A 14,675-nucleotide genomic window follows, 5' to 3' on the forward strand; every position below is an offset into this window, starting at 1 on the left:
AGCTCAACCCCCCGGAAGTGCAGATTTCGGCTGAACCAGGTCAGTTACCTGGGCCGTGTTTTCACAGGAGAAGGCCTAAAGTGGACCCTTCAAAGACCAGAGCAATCAGTGAAATGCCAGTACCGACAGACGTGACAGCGCTACAATATTTTCTCGGTATGGTCAACTACCTGAGTAAGTTCATCGCAAACTCCAGTGATCTTACCAGTCCATTAAGGCATCTTATGCACAAAGATGTGTGGTCCTGGCACAAGCAACAACAGAACACATTTGATGCATTAAAAGGTCATGCCCACCTGTTCTATCGTACTACAACATGCGAAGACAAATCATACTAACCTGTGATGCATCACAGTACGGTCTGGGTGCACCATGACTGCAAGATGGAAAACCAGTATCCTACACATCCAGATCATTCACTGACATGGAGACCAGGTACGCCAAAATAGAGGAGGAGTTGTTGGCAGTAGTTTTTGCCTGCTGAAAATTCAACGGCTACATCTAAGAAACTGACCACTTACCTCTGGTCACAATTCTGAAGAAGCCAATTCACGCAGCCCTTGCATGATTACAGAGAATGATACTCAGGCTACAGAAATACAATGTGACTTTAGTTTATGTGCGGAAAATAAATGCACTTAGCCAATGCGTTATCACGTGCTCCCAGAAAATGCACGATCCATCAAGGTGAGGAAGAGAGTACTTTTGATATAATGACAGTAATGCACATCTCCACCTCCCTGTTGGAGGAACTGAGACAGTACTCAGCTGAAGACACAACTTTGAGGACCCTGGACACTTTTATCAAGGACAGCTGGTCAAACAAGCAGCATAGCCTACCACTGGAAATGCAACCCTATTTCCCATTCCTGGACAAATCACTCATTGATGATGGAATAATAATGAAGGCCTAAGAGCAATTCTGTAGTTCCAAGTTCACTGCAAAACACCTATGCCAGCATAGAGGGCACCAAACACAGGGCTAAAGACATTGTTTTTTGGCCAGGAGGTACAAGCTTGCTCAGTGTGTGTGCAGCAGCACAAGGCCACACCAGCAGAAAGAATTGCTGCTGCTCCACCCAATGCCGAATCTCCCCTGGTCAACCGTGGTAACAGACATCTTTGAATGGCACAGTTAGCAGTATTATTGATCCATACTCTGGATGGTTTGAAATATATCTTTTACCTGATATCATCTCGTCGGCAGTCATTGCTAAGTTGGAGGAACTTTTAGGTGCATGGGGCACATCACACTCTGCTATCAGACAATGGCACACAGTTTACCAGTGAGAAATTCAGACACTTTGTAGTGACATGGAATTTCAACCACATCACTAGCAGCCTGGAGTACCCACAATCAAATGGCTTGGTTGAAAGAGCCGTGAGGAACAGCTCGTGGAGAAGTCGCACAGGAAGAAGACACATGTTCTTAAGGAACCTAAAGAACATCCTTCACGATTCCACATTGGGCTCTCCGGTGCAAAAACTCATGACTAGGCAGACGTGAACGACCCTGCCGGAGGCAAGGAGGCCACTGGAGTCCCAGCTCAAGGTCCCACAAGAAATTAAGTTCCAGCTACTAAACAGGAGACTACCACAGAAAAGGTGCTATGACAGAAACAGCCAATCACTCTTGCTATTAGCAGAAGGGCAAGTCATAAGAATGCAGACTCCATGGGGATACAACCGTAAGGGCATAGTCGAAAGGAGCTGACAAGAACCTAGGTCATACCTAGTAAAATCAGAAGGAAGGATGTATCGGACAAACCGTCGACACCCGTAAAGGAGCAACCCCCATCCTGAACCATTCCTGATGAGCCTATATACCAGGATCTGGAATGTGAACCTGGGGTAGGCGGAGCTCCCTCAGGAACAACCCATGAAACAAATGGCTGCACCCCTGAGACCACGCGTGGCACATCCTCTCAAGCTGAAGCACCCCAAACATCCACTTCTAGCAGTGGTTACCACATAACACACTGGGCGTATTTGTAAGCCCAACTCAAAATGTCGGGACTAAAGTGGACTGAACTGAAACTATTGTGGTGTATGGCACCAACATGGATTGTGCAATGTGGGGGGGGGTTGCTCAAGAAAGGGGATGCAGACTGCTCTTAACCCTCTGCAATTGCGTTCTGCATTTGCGAGTCCCCATGAGGCGCGGCAGTTGAAAATGGAGCTTGGCTGATACCAGAAGTCATTACAAGAAGCTCCTGTTGTACATAGTGTTGTTTGAGTTTAACAGTAAAGCGTTGACTAGGGTTACCACTTCTGTTGTCTGCTTATTTGGTGCAATAACAAACATGTTCAAACCAGTATCTTTCTCAATGAATAATTCTTCAAAGAATAATTCTTCAGACACACATTATTTGTTCAAAAATTACCCAATTTTTCACTGACAATTGCATTTCTGGCCAAAGCTTCAAAATGCTTCATTGGCCATGTGACATCTGGAAGGGCCATGAAAGGTGAATGTTATTTTGCTCAGGAACACAGACTTGCAGACGGAGCTGCTGCATCATCCTCCTTGCAAGGATATCCCTCCCCCATTTGTAACCTGACCATTTTCCCATTGATTTTGCAGCATGAAGTCTGGTACAAATGGCCTTGGATTGCCCTCTGGCAGGATGTGAATGAGAAGATGCTGAGCCTTGTGATTTAAGAAAAAGCAGTATATTAAAAACCATTCCCTGTACAGAACTTGGTTAATGGGGACAAGATGCCAGTAACTCAGGATGCACTGTAGAAATCTTTTGATTGCAAATGTTCCTCACTTTCCTAATCATAAAAAGGAAGATAAATTTGTGTTGAGTATTGTTCACAACTTTGGGATGTCTATGAGTACTTAACATCAAGAATACTTCATTTGCTGTAATTATAGCTGTGAAGTGAGAAACATGGCAATGAATTTGAAATGCAACAAGATTCCACAAAAACAACACAACCAAAATATATATTTTTTGTATTTTAGTTGCTATTCTTGCCCATTTTGTAATTGGGCATGGTGCCAGGTGCAGTCTTAATTTAATGTTTTAAAATATAATTTCACGATCTAGCATGCTAATAGCCCCTCCTGCCCATCGCGCCCAAAAACACCCACGTGACTAACTAACCTACTAATCCTCTATAATTTTGGAATGGGGAAGGAAAGCCATGAAGATACATGGAGAACCTACAATCTCTGAACAGATAGTGCTGGATTCAAACCTGGGTCATTTACACTGTGTAATAGTGTTATGTCAACCATTACATTAATCATTGTTTGAAAACAAAGACAAGGATTCATCCAATATATGGCACTTCCAACATCATAACTTCCTTCTCATCCACAGTGGAGAACCATATCAGATTTTGGTCCACAGTGGGAGTTGAACTTAAAACAATCCAACTGAAAGTCAAGCATTCTACCCAGCCATCGATCTATTGCTGAAATTGTTATTACTTATAAGTGCTGAACACCTAATATTAGATCAAGTAAAAAAAACAAGCTATTAAGATCTGTATTAATAGATAACTGGCAGACTTTTTATCCAAGTAATTTGTCAGCACAACTTAGGCAGAAAATTGTGGCATTATATTAGAAAATTTTGAAAATCATTTTGCAGCCACACTTACAATAAATGCAATCTCTGAAGTAAAGTGAGTTTACCAAGAATGTTTTGCCAAAATAAATGCTTTGTTCATTCAAAAATATCATATGGGTTGTAATTTTAGCAAAATCGTACATTTATTATTTGAGCTCACTAAATACATTCAATAAATTTAAGAAAATATACAATAATAACAGTTTAAAGCAGCAAAATATTTTCAACCTGTAATCAAATGTTTTTCAAACTATCACTTTATGCATTTAAATTCTTTGTCATAGTGTTAAGACTCATTGCTATTGAACCTGTCCAGCCCACAACTATGGCGCTCAAATGAATTACTGCAAATACAAACCTGTATGTAGGGTAAAGAAGGAATGGGTAAAACCAGATGGAGAACCTACATTGACCTTGGCACCAAATTTGGACACAGTGATTCCCAATAATTATTGATAATTAATAAATCTGTAAAAACTTGCTACTGCTGCATGTGGTTGAGTTTACGAGGAATCTCAAGGGAAAATAAATACTTTTCATTGGCTGATTCCTGGGAATGACAGGACTGATGTATGAAGAAAGATGGGGCAGGTTAGGATTGTGCTCTAGAACTTAGAAGAATGGGAAGGAAACTCAGAGACAAAATTCTTACACAACTGGACAGGTTAGAAACAATGTTCCTGACACTGGGTATGTCCAGAACAAGGGTTCATAGTTGAAGGATAAGAGGCAAGCCATTCTGGACTGAGATGATGAGAAAACTCTTCACTCAGAAAACCCAGCACAATACAGGTCCTTCAGCTCACAATGTTGTGCCAACCTGTACAGATGTACTAAACTATGTAACCCTCCATTTTTTTTGCATTAGTGTGCCTGTCTAAGAGTCATTTAAATGTCCCTATTGTATCAACCTCTTCTACCATTCCTGGCTTTGCATTCCAAGCACCAACCACTATCTATGTAACAAAAGGTACCCACGATGCCTCTTCTGATCTTTCCTCCTCTTACATTATACAGATATCTTCTGGTATTTGCCACTATTGCCCTGGGAAAAAGGTGCTGGCTATCCTCCTTATCGATGCCTCTCCTTTTCAAAATATTTTAATTGAGTTTAACAAAAACCCTTTGCACAAGGTATGTTAATGATAACATAAATCAAATTTATATATATAAAGTCACATATTGAAAATTACAGGCATAACCATAATATTACAACCTTTCATACTTGTAGACTAAAGTTGCCTCTCATCCTTCTTCACTCCACACAATAGGTTCTCCAATCCAGACCACATCCATGTGAATCTCCCATTCAGCCTCTTCAAAGCATCCATATCTTCCCTGAAATGAGGTGACCAGAAATGAATATGACATTCTATGTGTGGTTCAACCAGACTTTCATAGAGCTGCAACATTACCTCACGGTTCTTCAACGCAATCCCCTGACTAATGAAGGGCAGCATACCATTAGTCTTTTTAACAAACCTATCAACCCACACAGCAACCTTGAGAGATCTATGGATTTGAACCCCAAGGCCCCTCTGGTCTTCCATAAGAATTCTGCCTTCAAGTTCAGCCTTCCAAAATCCATCACTTTACACTTATCGGCATTGAATGCCATCTGCCACTTTTCTGCCAACTCTGCATCCTATCTAAATTCTGTTGCAACCTACAACAACCTTCCACACTATTCACAACACCTCCAAACCTTCATATTATCTGCAAGCTTATTGACCTTTCCTTGGACTTTGTCACAAAAAAGCTTGGGTTCCAGAATAGATCTGCGCAGAATTCCACTAGTCACTAACTTCCAGTCAGAATACATTCATCTACTGCTATCCTGTGCTTTCTGCAGGCAAGCCTATTCTGAATCCACACAGCCAAAGTTCCATGGATCCCATGCCTTATGAATTTTTGAATGAATCATACATGGGGGCCTTTGTTAAATGCCATACTAAAATTCATGTGCACCACATCTACCGCCAGACCTTCATCAAATTCTTTTGTCACTTCTTCAAGAAATTCAATTAGACTCGTGACGCACAACCTGAAATTCATAAACCCATGCTGATTCTCCCGGAGAAGATTATGCTTCTCTAAATCCTCTTGTATCCTGTCCTCAAGAATCCTCTTCAATAGTTTGCCCATTACTGATGAAAGAACACTGGTCTATTATTCCCAGGACTATCCCTATTATCATTTTAAAATAAAAGGGATGATATTTTCCATTTTCAAATCTTCTATAACCACCAGTATGGCCAGGGAGGATACAAAGATCATTGCCAACACCCCACCAATCTCTTCCTTCCCTTCCTGTAATAATTTGGGTAATATCTTATCTGGTCCCAGTCTTTAAAAAAGGTCCAGTACTTCCTCTTTCTTATCATCAACATGCTCCAGCACAGAAGTCTGTTCTATACTGACCTCACATTGACCAAGGTCCCTCTCCGGTAAGCACCAAAGCAAACTGTCCATTGCGTGCTTCCCCTAGCTCCTCTGCCTCCAGGCACACGTTGCCTCCTTTATCCTTAAGCAGCCATACCATCATTCTAGTCACCTTTCTGTTCTTCATGGATGCATAAAACACCTTAGTGTTTTCCTTAATCCTACATTCCAAGGCCTTTTTGTGCCCACTTCTAGTTCTCCCAAGTCTTTAAGTTCCTTCCTGGCTACTGTACAATCCTAATGAGCTCTTCCTGGCTTTACTTCTTAAATATTGTGTATACTTTCTTCCTCTTCACTAGCTGCCTCACCTCTTTTGTCAAACACTGTTCCCTTATCTTACCATCTTTTCATTGTCTCAGTAAGACAAACCTATCTGGAACCTCAAGCAAGTGGTCCATAAACATCCTCCACATTGCTTATTCTTTACTTGCACCCTCACCCTACTCCGAGAATAACTGTTCCAAATTTACCCTGCCAAGTTCCTGCCCAATCGCATTGTAATTAGCTCTTCCCAATTAAACAATTTACTATTTTGTCTATTCCTATCCTTATCCATAGCTATGCTAAACGTCAAGGAGTGTGGTCAGTATCATTGAAATGTTCTCCCACTGAGAGGTCTGTCACCTGACCTAGTACTACATCCAGAATGGCCTCTCCTCTCATTTGGCTTGTCCGGATATTGTGCCTGGAATCCTTCTCGGACATAGCTGAAAAATTCTGCCCTATCTATCCCTCACAGCAAGGAGGCGCAGTCCATGTTAGGGAAGTTGAAGTTTTTGCTAACAACAATCTCTTATTTTTGCATCATTCCAAAATCTGCCAACTTATCTGCTCCTCGGTGTCCTGAAGTCCATTTGGAATCCTATACACAACTCCCAGTGGAGAGATTGCTCACTTTCCGTTTCCGACTTCCACCACACTGTCAGTAGACAAATCCTCCACTATGTCCTCCCTTTCTGCACCTGAGATACTGTCCCTAATTAGAAATATTACTTTGCCCCCTCAATTTTAGCTCCCTTCCCATCCCTTTTGAAACACCTATCTATCCCCAGTACCTACATCAACCAATCCTGTCCTTGCATCAGCCCAGTCTCTGTAACTGCCATCATAATTCCACGTACTGATACACACTCTAAGTTCACCTCCTTTATTCCTAATACTTCTTGCATTATAATAAACACATTTCAATCTTTCCAACTGACTACATTTATGTTCTCTCCACTGCCTCACAATCTCACTACACATTGCATTAATTTTTCCACCATCTGCTCTATTTTCAACCCTATCATTCTGTTTCCCATCTACCTGCCAAACTAGTTTAAATCCTGCCCAACAGCTCTAGCAAACCTCTCCACCAGGATAATAGTCCCCTTCCTGATCAGGTAACCTTTTTGTACAGATCATCCCTTCCCTTGAAGAAATCCCAATAACTCAGAAAACCAAAGCCCTGCATCCTGTACCAATTATACAACAACACATTCATCTGCCATTTTATCCTATTCTTACCCATGGTACAAGCAGCAAAGTTGAGATTTACTACCTTGACCCTTTCAGCTTCCTGTATCCTCTCTTCTGGACATCATCCTAACTAGGCTGTTGATACCAATTCAGTTTGCACAACAACTTCTAGCTGTTCAACCTCCCTTTTCAGGATGCATGAACCTGATCATAGGTGTTCCTGACCCCGGGAGTCATCGGGTGTCTCTTTCACTTCCATAAAATCTCCTGCCAACTCCTCTAATTATTCCGTTTCCTATCACTACCTTTCTCTCTGCTTCCTTTCTGAGCCACATGGCCAGGTTCAGTGCCAGAGATCTGGTCACTGCAGCTTTGCCCTGTTGGTTTGTTTCTTCTCCCACCCCTTTCCTACCTACTCCACCCCAAAACACTATCCAAAGCGGTATACTTATTACTTGAGGGAAAAGGCCACTTGTTTCCCTACACAATATGCTTGCTTGCTTTTGCTGTTCCTCTCCAGTCACCCATCTTCCTGCCACTCTGCTTATACCTCTCAGCTTCTTAAACTGTCCCAATCTCTCTCACTCTCACTCCAACTTTCGTCCATTGGAAAATAAGTTCCAGAGAGTTGTGGAACTCCAAGACACTTAGAAAAAGGGAATTAGACAAGGGCATTATTGCCAAAGTGGTCAAGGAGTATGGAGAGATAGCAGGAATAGGGCCCGGAGATCAAATGATCAGCTATGATTGCATGGATTAAGAAACTTAATATTGTGAAAATATTTCTAAATACTACACTTGTTTGAAACCACAGTGTATAAAGTAAAATAACAAAAATAGAATAGAATTTACCTTCTTCGTCTTTACCTCCAGATTAGGAATTCTTTGCCAAATGAATGGGGATTCCAATGCTATGCCAACCCTTAAATTACAGAGGCAAATTCCTCACTTGAAATCTATTCCTCCAATGAGAATATTGTTTGCAGCCAAATAAATTAGTCTTGGAATATGGTGACTTAATGCAAATCAGGTGACTTTGCATGATCAGGCGTCAGGAATCCTGGAGGAATTCAGCAGCCTCCATTGGTAGAAATGTTCAGTCAAAGCTTTGGGTTGGTTGTCAACAGTGCTGATGGGAAACACTCCAGTTGTATATCACTGTGACAGTTAATATATCACTGTACACACACAGAACACATTATTTACTTCAGATGTGAATTCTTATTTCTTTGGCTTGGCTTCGCGGACGAAGATTTATGGAGGGGGTAAATGTCCACGTCAGCTGCAGGCTCGTTTGTGGCTGACAAGTCCGATGCGGGACAGGCAGACACGGTTGCAGCGGTTGCAGGGGAAAATTGGTTGGTTGGGGTTGGGTGTTGGGTTTTTCCTCCTTTGCCTTTTGTCAGTGAGGTGGGCTCTGCAGTCTTCTTCAAAGGAGGTTGCTGCCCGCCAAACTGTGAGGCGCCAAGATGCACGGTTTGAGGCGATATCAGCCCACTGGCGGTGGTCAATGTGGCAGGCACCAAGAGATTTCTTTAGGCAGTCCTTGTACCTTTTCTTTGGTGCACCTCTGTCACGGTGGCCAGTGGAGAGTTCGCCATATAACACGATGTGAATTCTAAGCTAAGATTAAATCACAATTAACATTGTCAGGATCTGCTTTCTTTATCATGATGTAATTTGATTAAGCTTGAACTGAATGCTCTGCCTAAGATCAGGATATTTATATAGATGTAAAACCAATCATCATTTAAAAATTGTCATAATTTCTCATTTATTGGTGGGATATATTAATGGCACTATTATACTGGTATCCTAGCATGAGAGAAAGGGTTAACAAGAATCTTTGCAATTAAACATAGTGTTAACAAAACACATCACCTTTGAATAAATCTGCCAAATACAGTTATGAAAATGAAATCTTAATAAATTTAAAAACATGTTTTGTGAGAGTTTGTATAAAGGAAAAATGTAAAGATCAAACTACCTTTATATCTGCTTATATAACAGTAATGTGTAGCTGATTGAACAGTCTTTCCAGAATTTGCTGACTACTTTAGTTCACTTAGGGATGTCCTTTGGTTAGTTTGGTGATGTCAGCAGTTTCTAGCAGCCAACTCATCAGCAATTTTCGGCAGAAGCTGCCGTGGATTTATTTTTCTCATTGGTGGAGCTCCAGACCGTCTTGCACTGACTCCTCTTCCCAAAGGTCTCCATGAAGAGGTGCTTGGTCATCATACTTTGTAACGAGGGATGAGATTTGGTGACTAAATGTCATATCTTAAAACAAAAAAAAGATGCAAAATGTTCTTCAAAGTTATGCAACAACAATCTCTCACAAATTTCCTCATGAATGTCAATTCTCTTGATTACTAAGGCTTTAATAATGGATTCCCATTTGCTGAATGCCTTTGTGTTTATTTACCTTATCGAAATAAATGGCATTGGCATGGTGGTCTAAAGGCTTGTTACTGTACTGTATGACTCCATAAATTATTCAAATAATTATCTCAAGCCAACCAAGTCCATTACATTCAGCAGAAGCCTTCACTGAGAGGACCCCATCACACTCTCTTCTCGCTGCTACCTTCGGGCAGAAGGCACAGAAGCCTGAAACCTGGCACTTCCAGGTTCCAGGTCCAACTGCTATCAGGCCCCCCTTACTCTACCCTAACCAGAATTCCTAACCAAACATGACCTCAGGACCAAAGATTTGTAATATTGCTACTGTGAATATTTATCTATTCCAGTTTCCTTCCATGTTCCAAAGGGTGCATGTGATTAGAAAGTTAACTGATCGTGTATGTAATTGGGAGCTATAGCCACTTTGGTTGGAAGAGCCTGTTTCTGCGCTGAACATCGAAAGTTAAACAAAATAAAATGAACAATTACATGGCCAGCGAGGCAATAATGGCTGAAGAAGATGTGCAAAATGATTTTCCCAAAGGTGACTCATCAATAATTGAATAATTTGGACTCGTATTGATGAAATAAATTCACATCAACATTGAGATGATCACTATTGGCACATCATGATATGGGGAAATCACTAAGAACTGATTCATTTCGAACTTCATTGGACAGGATTAATCCTAATTACTTGACAGAAGGATGAGAGACCTGCTTTTGGTAACAATAAATGTGATGGACTTGGTTGGCTTGAGATAATTATTTGAATAATTTATGGAGACATACAGTACAGTAACAAGCCTTTAGACCACCATGCCAATGCCATTTATTTCGATAAGGTAAATAAACACAAAGGCATTCACATTTCTGGTGAAGGAGCTTCCATTTTGATGTTCAAGTTTTCCAAGATTTTAACTTGAGAGTTGTAGATACAATTCCAAATCCATACTGTTCGTTTCCTGAAGACAAATTTCAGGTAGAGCTGTGACCATATTATTTTCCATCTGTCAGAGATCATGGGTTTAGGTAATACTGTCAAAAAAAAAGGCCTTGGGAAGCTGCATTTAGTTGAGGGTATACATTGCAGCAATGGTTTCCAAGAGTAATAGAAAGAGGGAATGTTTAGGTTACATTCATTCTAAGTAGGTAAAGAAAATAGTTTGTGGTCTCCTCTATATTGGAGGGACTGGGTGCAGACTGGGAGGTTGCTTTGTTGAGCACTTTGGGTCTGTCCATCGCAACAATGTGGATTTCCCAGTGGCCACTCATTTCAATTCTCCATGACTATCATGACAGGTCATGACATGACATGCACTGCCAGACTGAGACTACTTGCAAATTGGAGGAACCCCTTATCTTCCTTCTGAGCACCCTCCAACCAGATGGCATTAACATTAACCTCCTGTTTCTGTTAAATGCACTCTCTCTCTTCCCTTGTCGTTCCTCTCGCTCTCTCCCCCCCCCCCTTCTTTTCTCTCCTTTCACAGATCCAAAATCAATTCTCACCTCTCCTCTTTTCATATCTAGTTAACACCTTTTCTTGGTGTGGACTCCTCCCCTGCCAGTCTTAATATGACCAATAGGCCTGAAACATCAATAATCTATCTTTACCTCCTATGGATGCTGCGACGCCAGCTGAGTTTCTCCAGCATTTCTGTGTACTTTTACTATAATCACAGCATCTGCAGACTTTTGTGTTTCACTAAGGAGAGTTTGAAATGTAGGTTTTGATAATTTGCCGAAGGATATATTGACAATAGTGTGTTCTGACCTTGACAATCCTGACTGAAATTTCAGGTCAATAGTAATCTGTTATATGTGGATTGTGGAGAAACATGTGGCCTCCCTGCCTGTCTGGAACATTGTATATTTGGGGTTGTCACGTGTCCTCCCTGTCTGATACTTATTTGGAAGTCACATTACCTATCAATCAAGGTTGGACTCCAGCTACCCATTAGTGCTTGCCTTGCCGTTGGCTAATTTAAATCACCTAGCATCATTATTGGCTAGGCCAGATCAGAACTGTAGAAAGTATCGACATATAGCACATTTTTTCTCTCTGCCTTGTGGCCCAAGCCCCAGACATCGCTCCACGTCAGGTCGTTACTGTGGACATCGCTGCAAGTGTTGTGGGTAAGGTGTGCACTACACTTAAGCTGACTTAAGGGATCACTTAAGCTGACTCCCGGGGTCAATACACTAATATTGCAATAGATCAGAACTTGCAGAGAGCCACACCCCTGTTGGTACAGGGAACTGCGATTGTATGTGAAAGTCCCTGTCTGTAGAATATGTGAGCATGTAGAGCATAGGTTGCTACTGGTATCAGAGTCCAATCTGCGTCCAATGTGAATATCTATAACATTGTTCAGTAGTAGAGTAATTGAGTATGGTTTGATGTTCTCCCATGTTTGTCTCCTTTGTGTTCATTAAAGTTACCTGTGATTGTAAAACTTGTGTCCAGTCTCATCTCTCTGTGAACCCACTAAAACTGATACTCTTTAAAGCACAACATAACCATCAACCTTCTTCTAATAACCAATACATTTTCATCAGGTACCCCTCTTCTCCCACCACCCAATATCTGATGAGGATAATGGAGAATTTGATCATGATTGTGGCATTGAGTGCAAAATAGAAATGTCTCTCTCATTCTTGTTGGAGAGGATCCATTGGGAGATTTTATTTTGTGAATAGGCAATCCATTATCTCTTGAACCATGGCAGGGGAGGATACGCAATCGACCATATCCAGAGAACCCTAAATGTGGTTCTTGCTCCTTGCTAACTTTCTGTGTTTCAAGCGCAATGGCATCCAAATTCCTTTCTGCAACATCATTCAGCAGTCTCTTTCCATCTAAACAATATTCTGCTTTTCTGCTTGCTCTACCAAAGTAGATAACTTAACATTTTCCCATTGTATTCTTTTGCCCACTCACTTAACCTATTGATATCTTCTTGGAGCCCTTTTCTGCTTGCTCATAACTTGTTTTCTTACTTGCTTTTATATCATCAGAAAATTTGGCTACAATGCAATTGGTCTCTTTTTCCAAGTTATTAATATAGATTGTGAGCACCATCATTGATCATTATACTTATAATTTGAGATATTGAAAATGAACCATTTATTTAACTCTTTGTTTTGATTTAGCCAATCATCTGTCTCTGCCATTATAATTACATCCTACCCGTAAACTCTTGTGCTGTAATCTCTGAGACAAATCCAAATCCCCTGCATGTACTGTTTCTATTTATCCACTCTACTCATTACATCCTCAAAGTACTCTAATAAATTTATCAAACTTGATTTATGTTGCATTAGATCCTGCTGAGACATTAATTGTATTAGGATTTCCTGCTTTCAGTCTCTCTGGTTTCTTGAATAGGAGCATTGCATGCATACTTTTCCAATGTGCTGGGAACATTCCAGAATCAGTTTCACAAACATTGCCATGTGACTCCAGTTCAAAACTAAGTTAGAAAGTTTCTAGACTTGATTAGTGAAGGTTATAATAGTGCGATTTAATTGTCAGTGGCCATTTAACTGCACAATCAATTGCTTCTACCTTGAAAACAATCCAGCATTAAGGTTTGTTTGTTCTCTTCATGGAGTCATGGTGTGCACAGGTCAGATGATGGGAAGAATTTGTGTATTATAGCCTGTGTTATTAGCATGCTTCTATTTCCAAGATTGAATATTACACTATTTCATTACAATTGTGTATTAATGTTTGAAATAAAGTTGCCAGATAGATCCTGTGGTACACTGAAGATTAGTCAGTTAGCCAAGTAGAGCACTGGCCACCTGTTTCCTGCTTGAACTTACTAAAGGCCAAAGTCCTTACTCTGTCTGAGAAGAAAAGAAAGGATTCAATAGACTTTGAAAAAAAAATGTATACATGGTGTTCCAAAGCTAAAGGTTAGCTAAGATAAATCATTGCCACAATTTTTGTAAATGTTAGTTTGCCTGTGAACTTTCTTTAAAATTGATGTGAATACGTTGCTGAGTATAATGGCAAAGATTCTGATTAATTTTTGCAGGAAATTCATTCTGGTGCCTACTTGATGTTGTGCCAATTAAAAATGAGAAAGGAGATGTCGTTCTTTTTTTGGCATCCTTCAAAGACATTACTGTTACCAAAGTGAAGATTGCCCAGGAGGATAAAAAGGAAGGTCAGTCTTTCATAATATATCTTCACCTTAGTTATTAAAGTCAATAGGATGCTGTTCTTTTTATTGTCATGATTTCATTGTTGAATATAATAATGAATGGCCTGCTAGAAAGAGCAAATAAACATTTTACACTGTTTGTGAATATTGTTTATTTTCTGTAATTATGATTTGTTCCATGTGAAGCATGTAAAACAAGAATTTTGACAAACCTGAGCTAATTTTATTCAAATCCTTCTTCAATCCTGTTTATTTATAACATATTTTCAGTGAAACAAAATATAATTTGATTGTTTCTAAATTCAACATTCAACCTGAATTTTTTGTTTCTATATTTTTTGGCTAGATACACAAACCCATTTCTTAGTTATGTTCTCTTGGAAGTATATATTGTATATTGGTATTATTGTGTTAATCTATATGATTTTTAATATATTTGGTGTTTAATTAATTTATAAAAGTGAATGAACAAACTCCACATGGACTCCGCAGTACTGACAGGATAATCAACATTATAGATTAATGTCAGAGTTGATAACCCTCCATGCTTCATCTACCTCTATCCAATGACTTTTTAAAATTATTTTCATCTCTGCCTTCCCCTGTGTTCCAG

General features: G+C 40.2%; 1 protein-coding gene across 12 annotated transcripts in view; it reads left to right on the forward strand.

Moving 5' to 3' along the window:
• Positions 1–14,675, forward strand: part of kcnh8 (potassium voltage-gated channel, subfamily H (eag-related), member 8) — a 340,322-nt gene that overhangs the window by 66,400 nt on the left and 259,247 nt on the right. For 11 of the 12 annotated variants that reach the window (XM_069913171.1, XM_069913166.1, XM_069913145.1 and 8 more), the window contains one exon: positions 13,934–14,065. In XM_069913171.1, the coding sequence (XP_069769272.1) occupies positions 13,934–14,065 (132 nt within the window). Of the gene's footprint in view, positions 1–13,933; positions 14,066–14,675 lie in introns of those variants that run through there. The other variant, XM_069913183.1, reaches the window with a different exon arrangement.

This window comes from Narcine bancroftii, chromosome 1, assembly GCF_036971445.1.
Source record: "Narcine bancroftii isolate sNarBan1 chromosome 1, sNarBan1.hap1, whole genome shotgun sequence".
NCBI classification, from domain to species: domain Eukaryota; kingdom Metazoa; phylum Chordata; class Chondrichthyes; order Torpediniformes; family Narcinidae; genus Narcine; species Narcine bancroftii.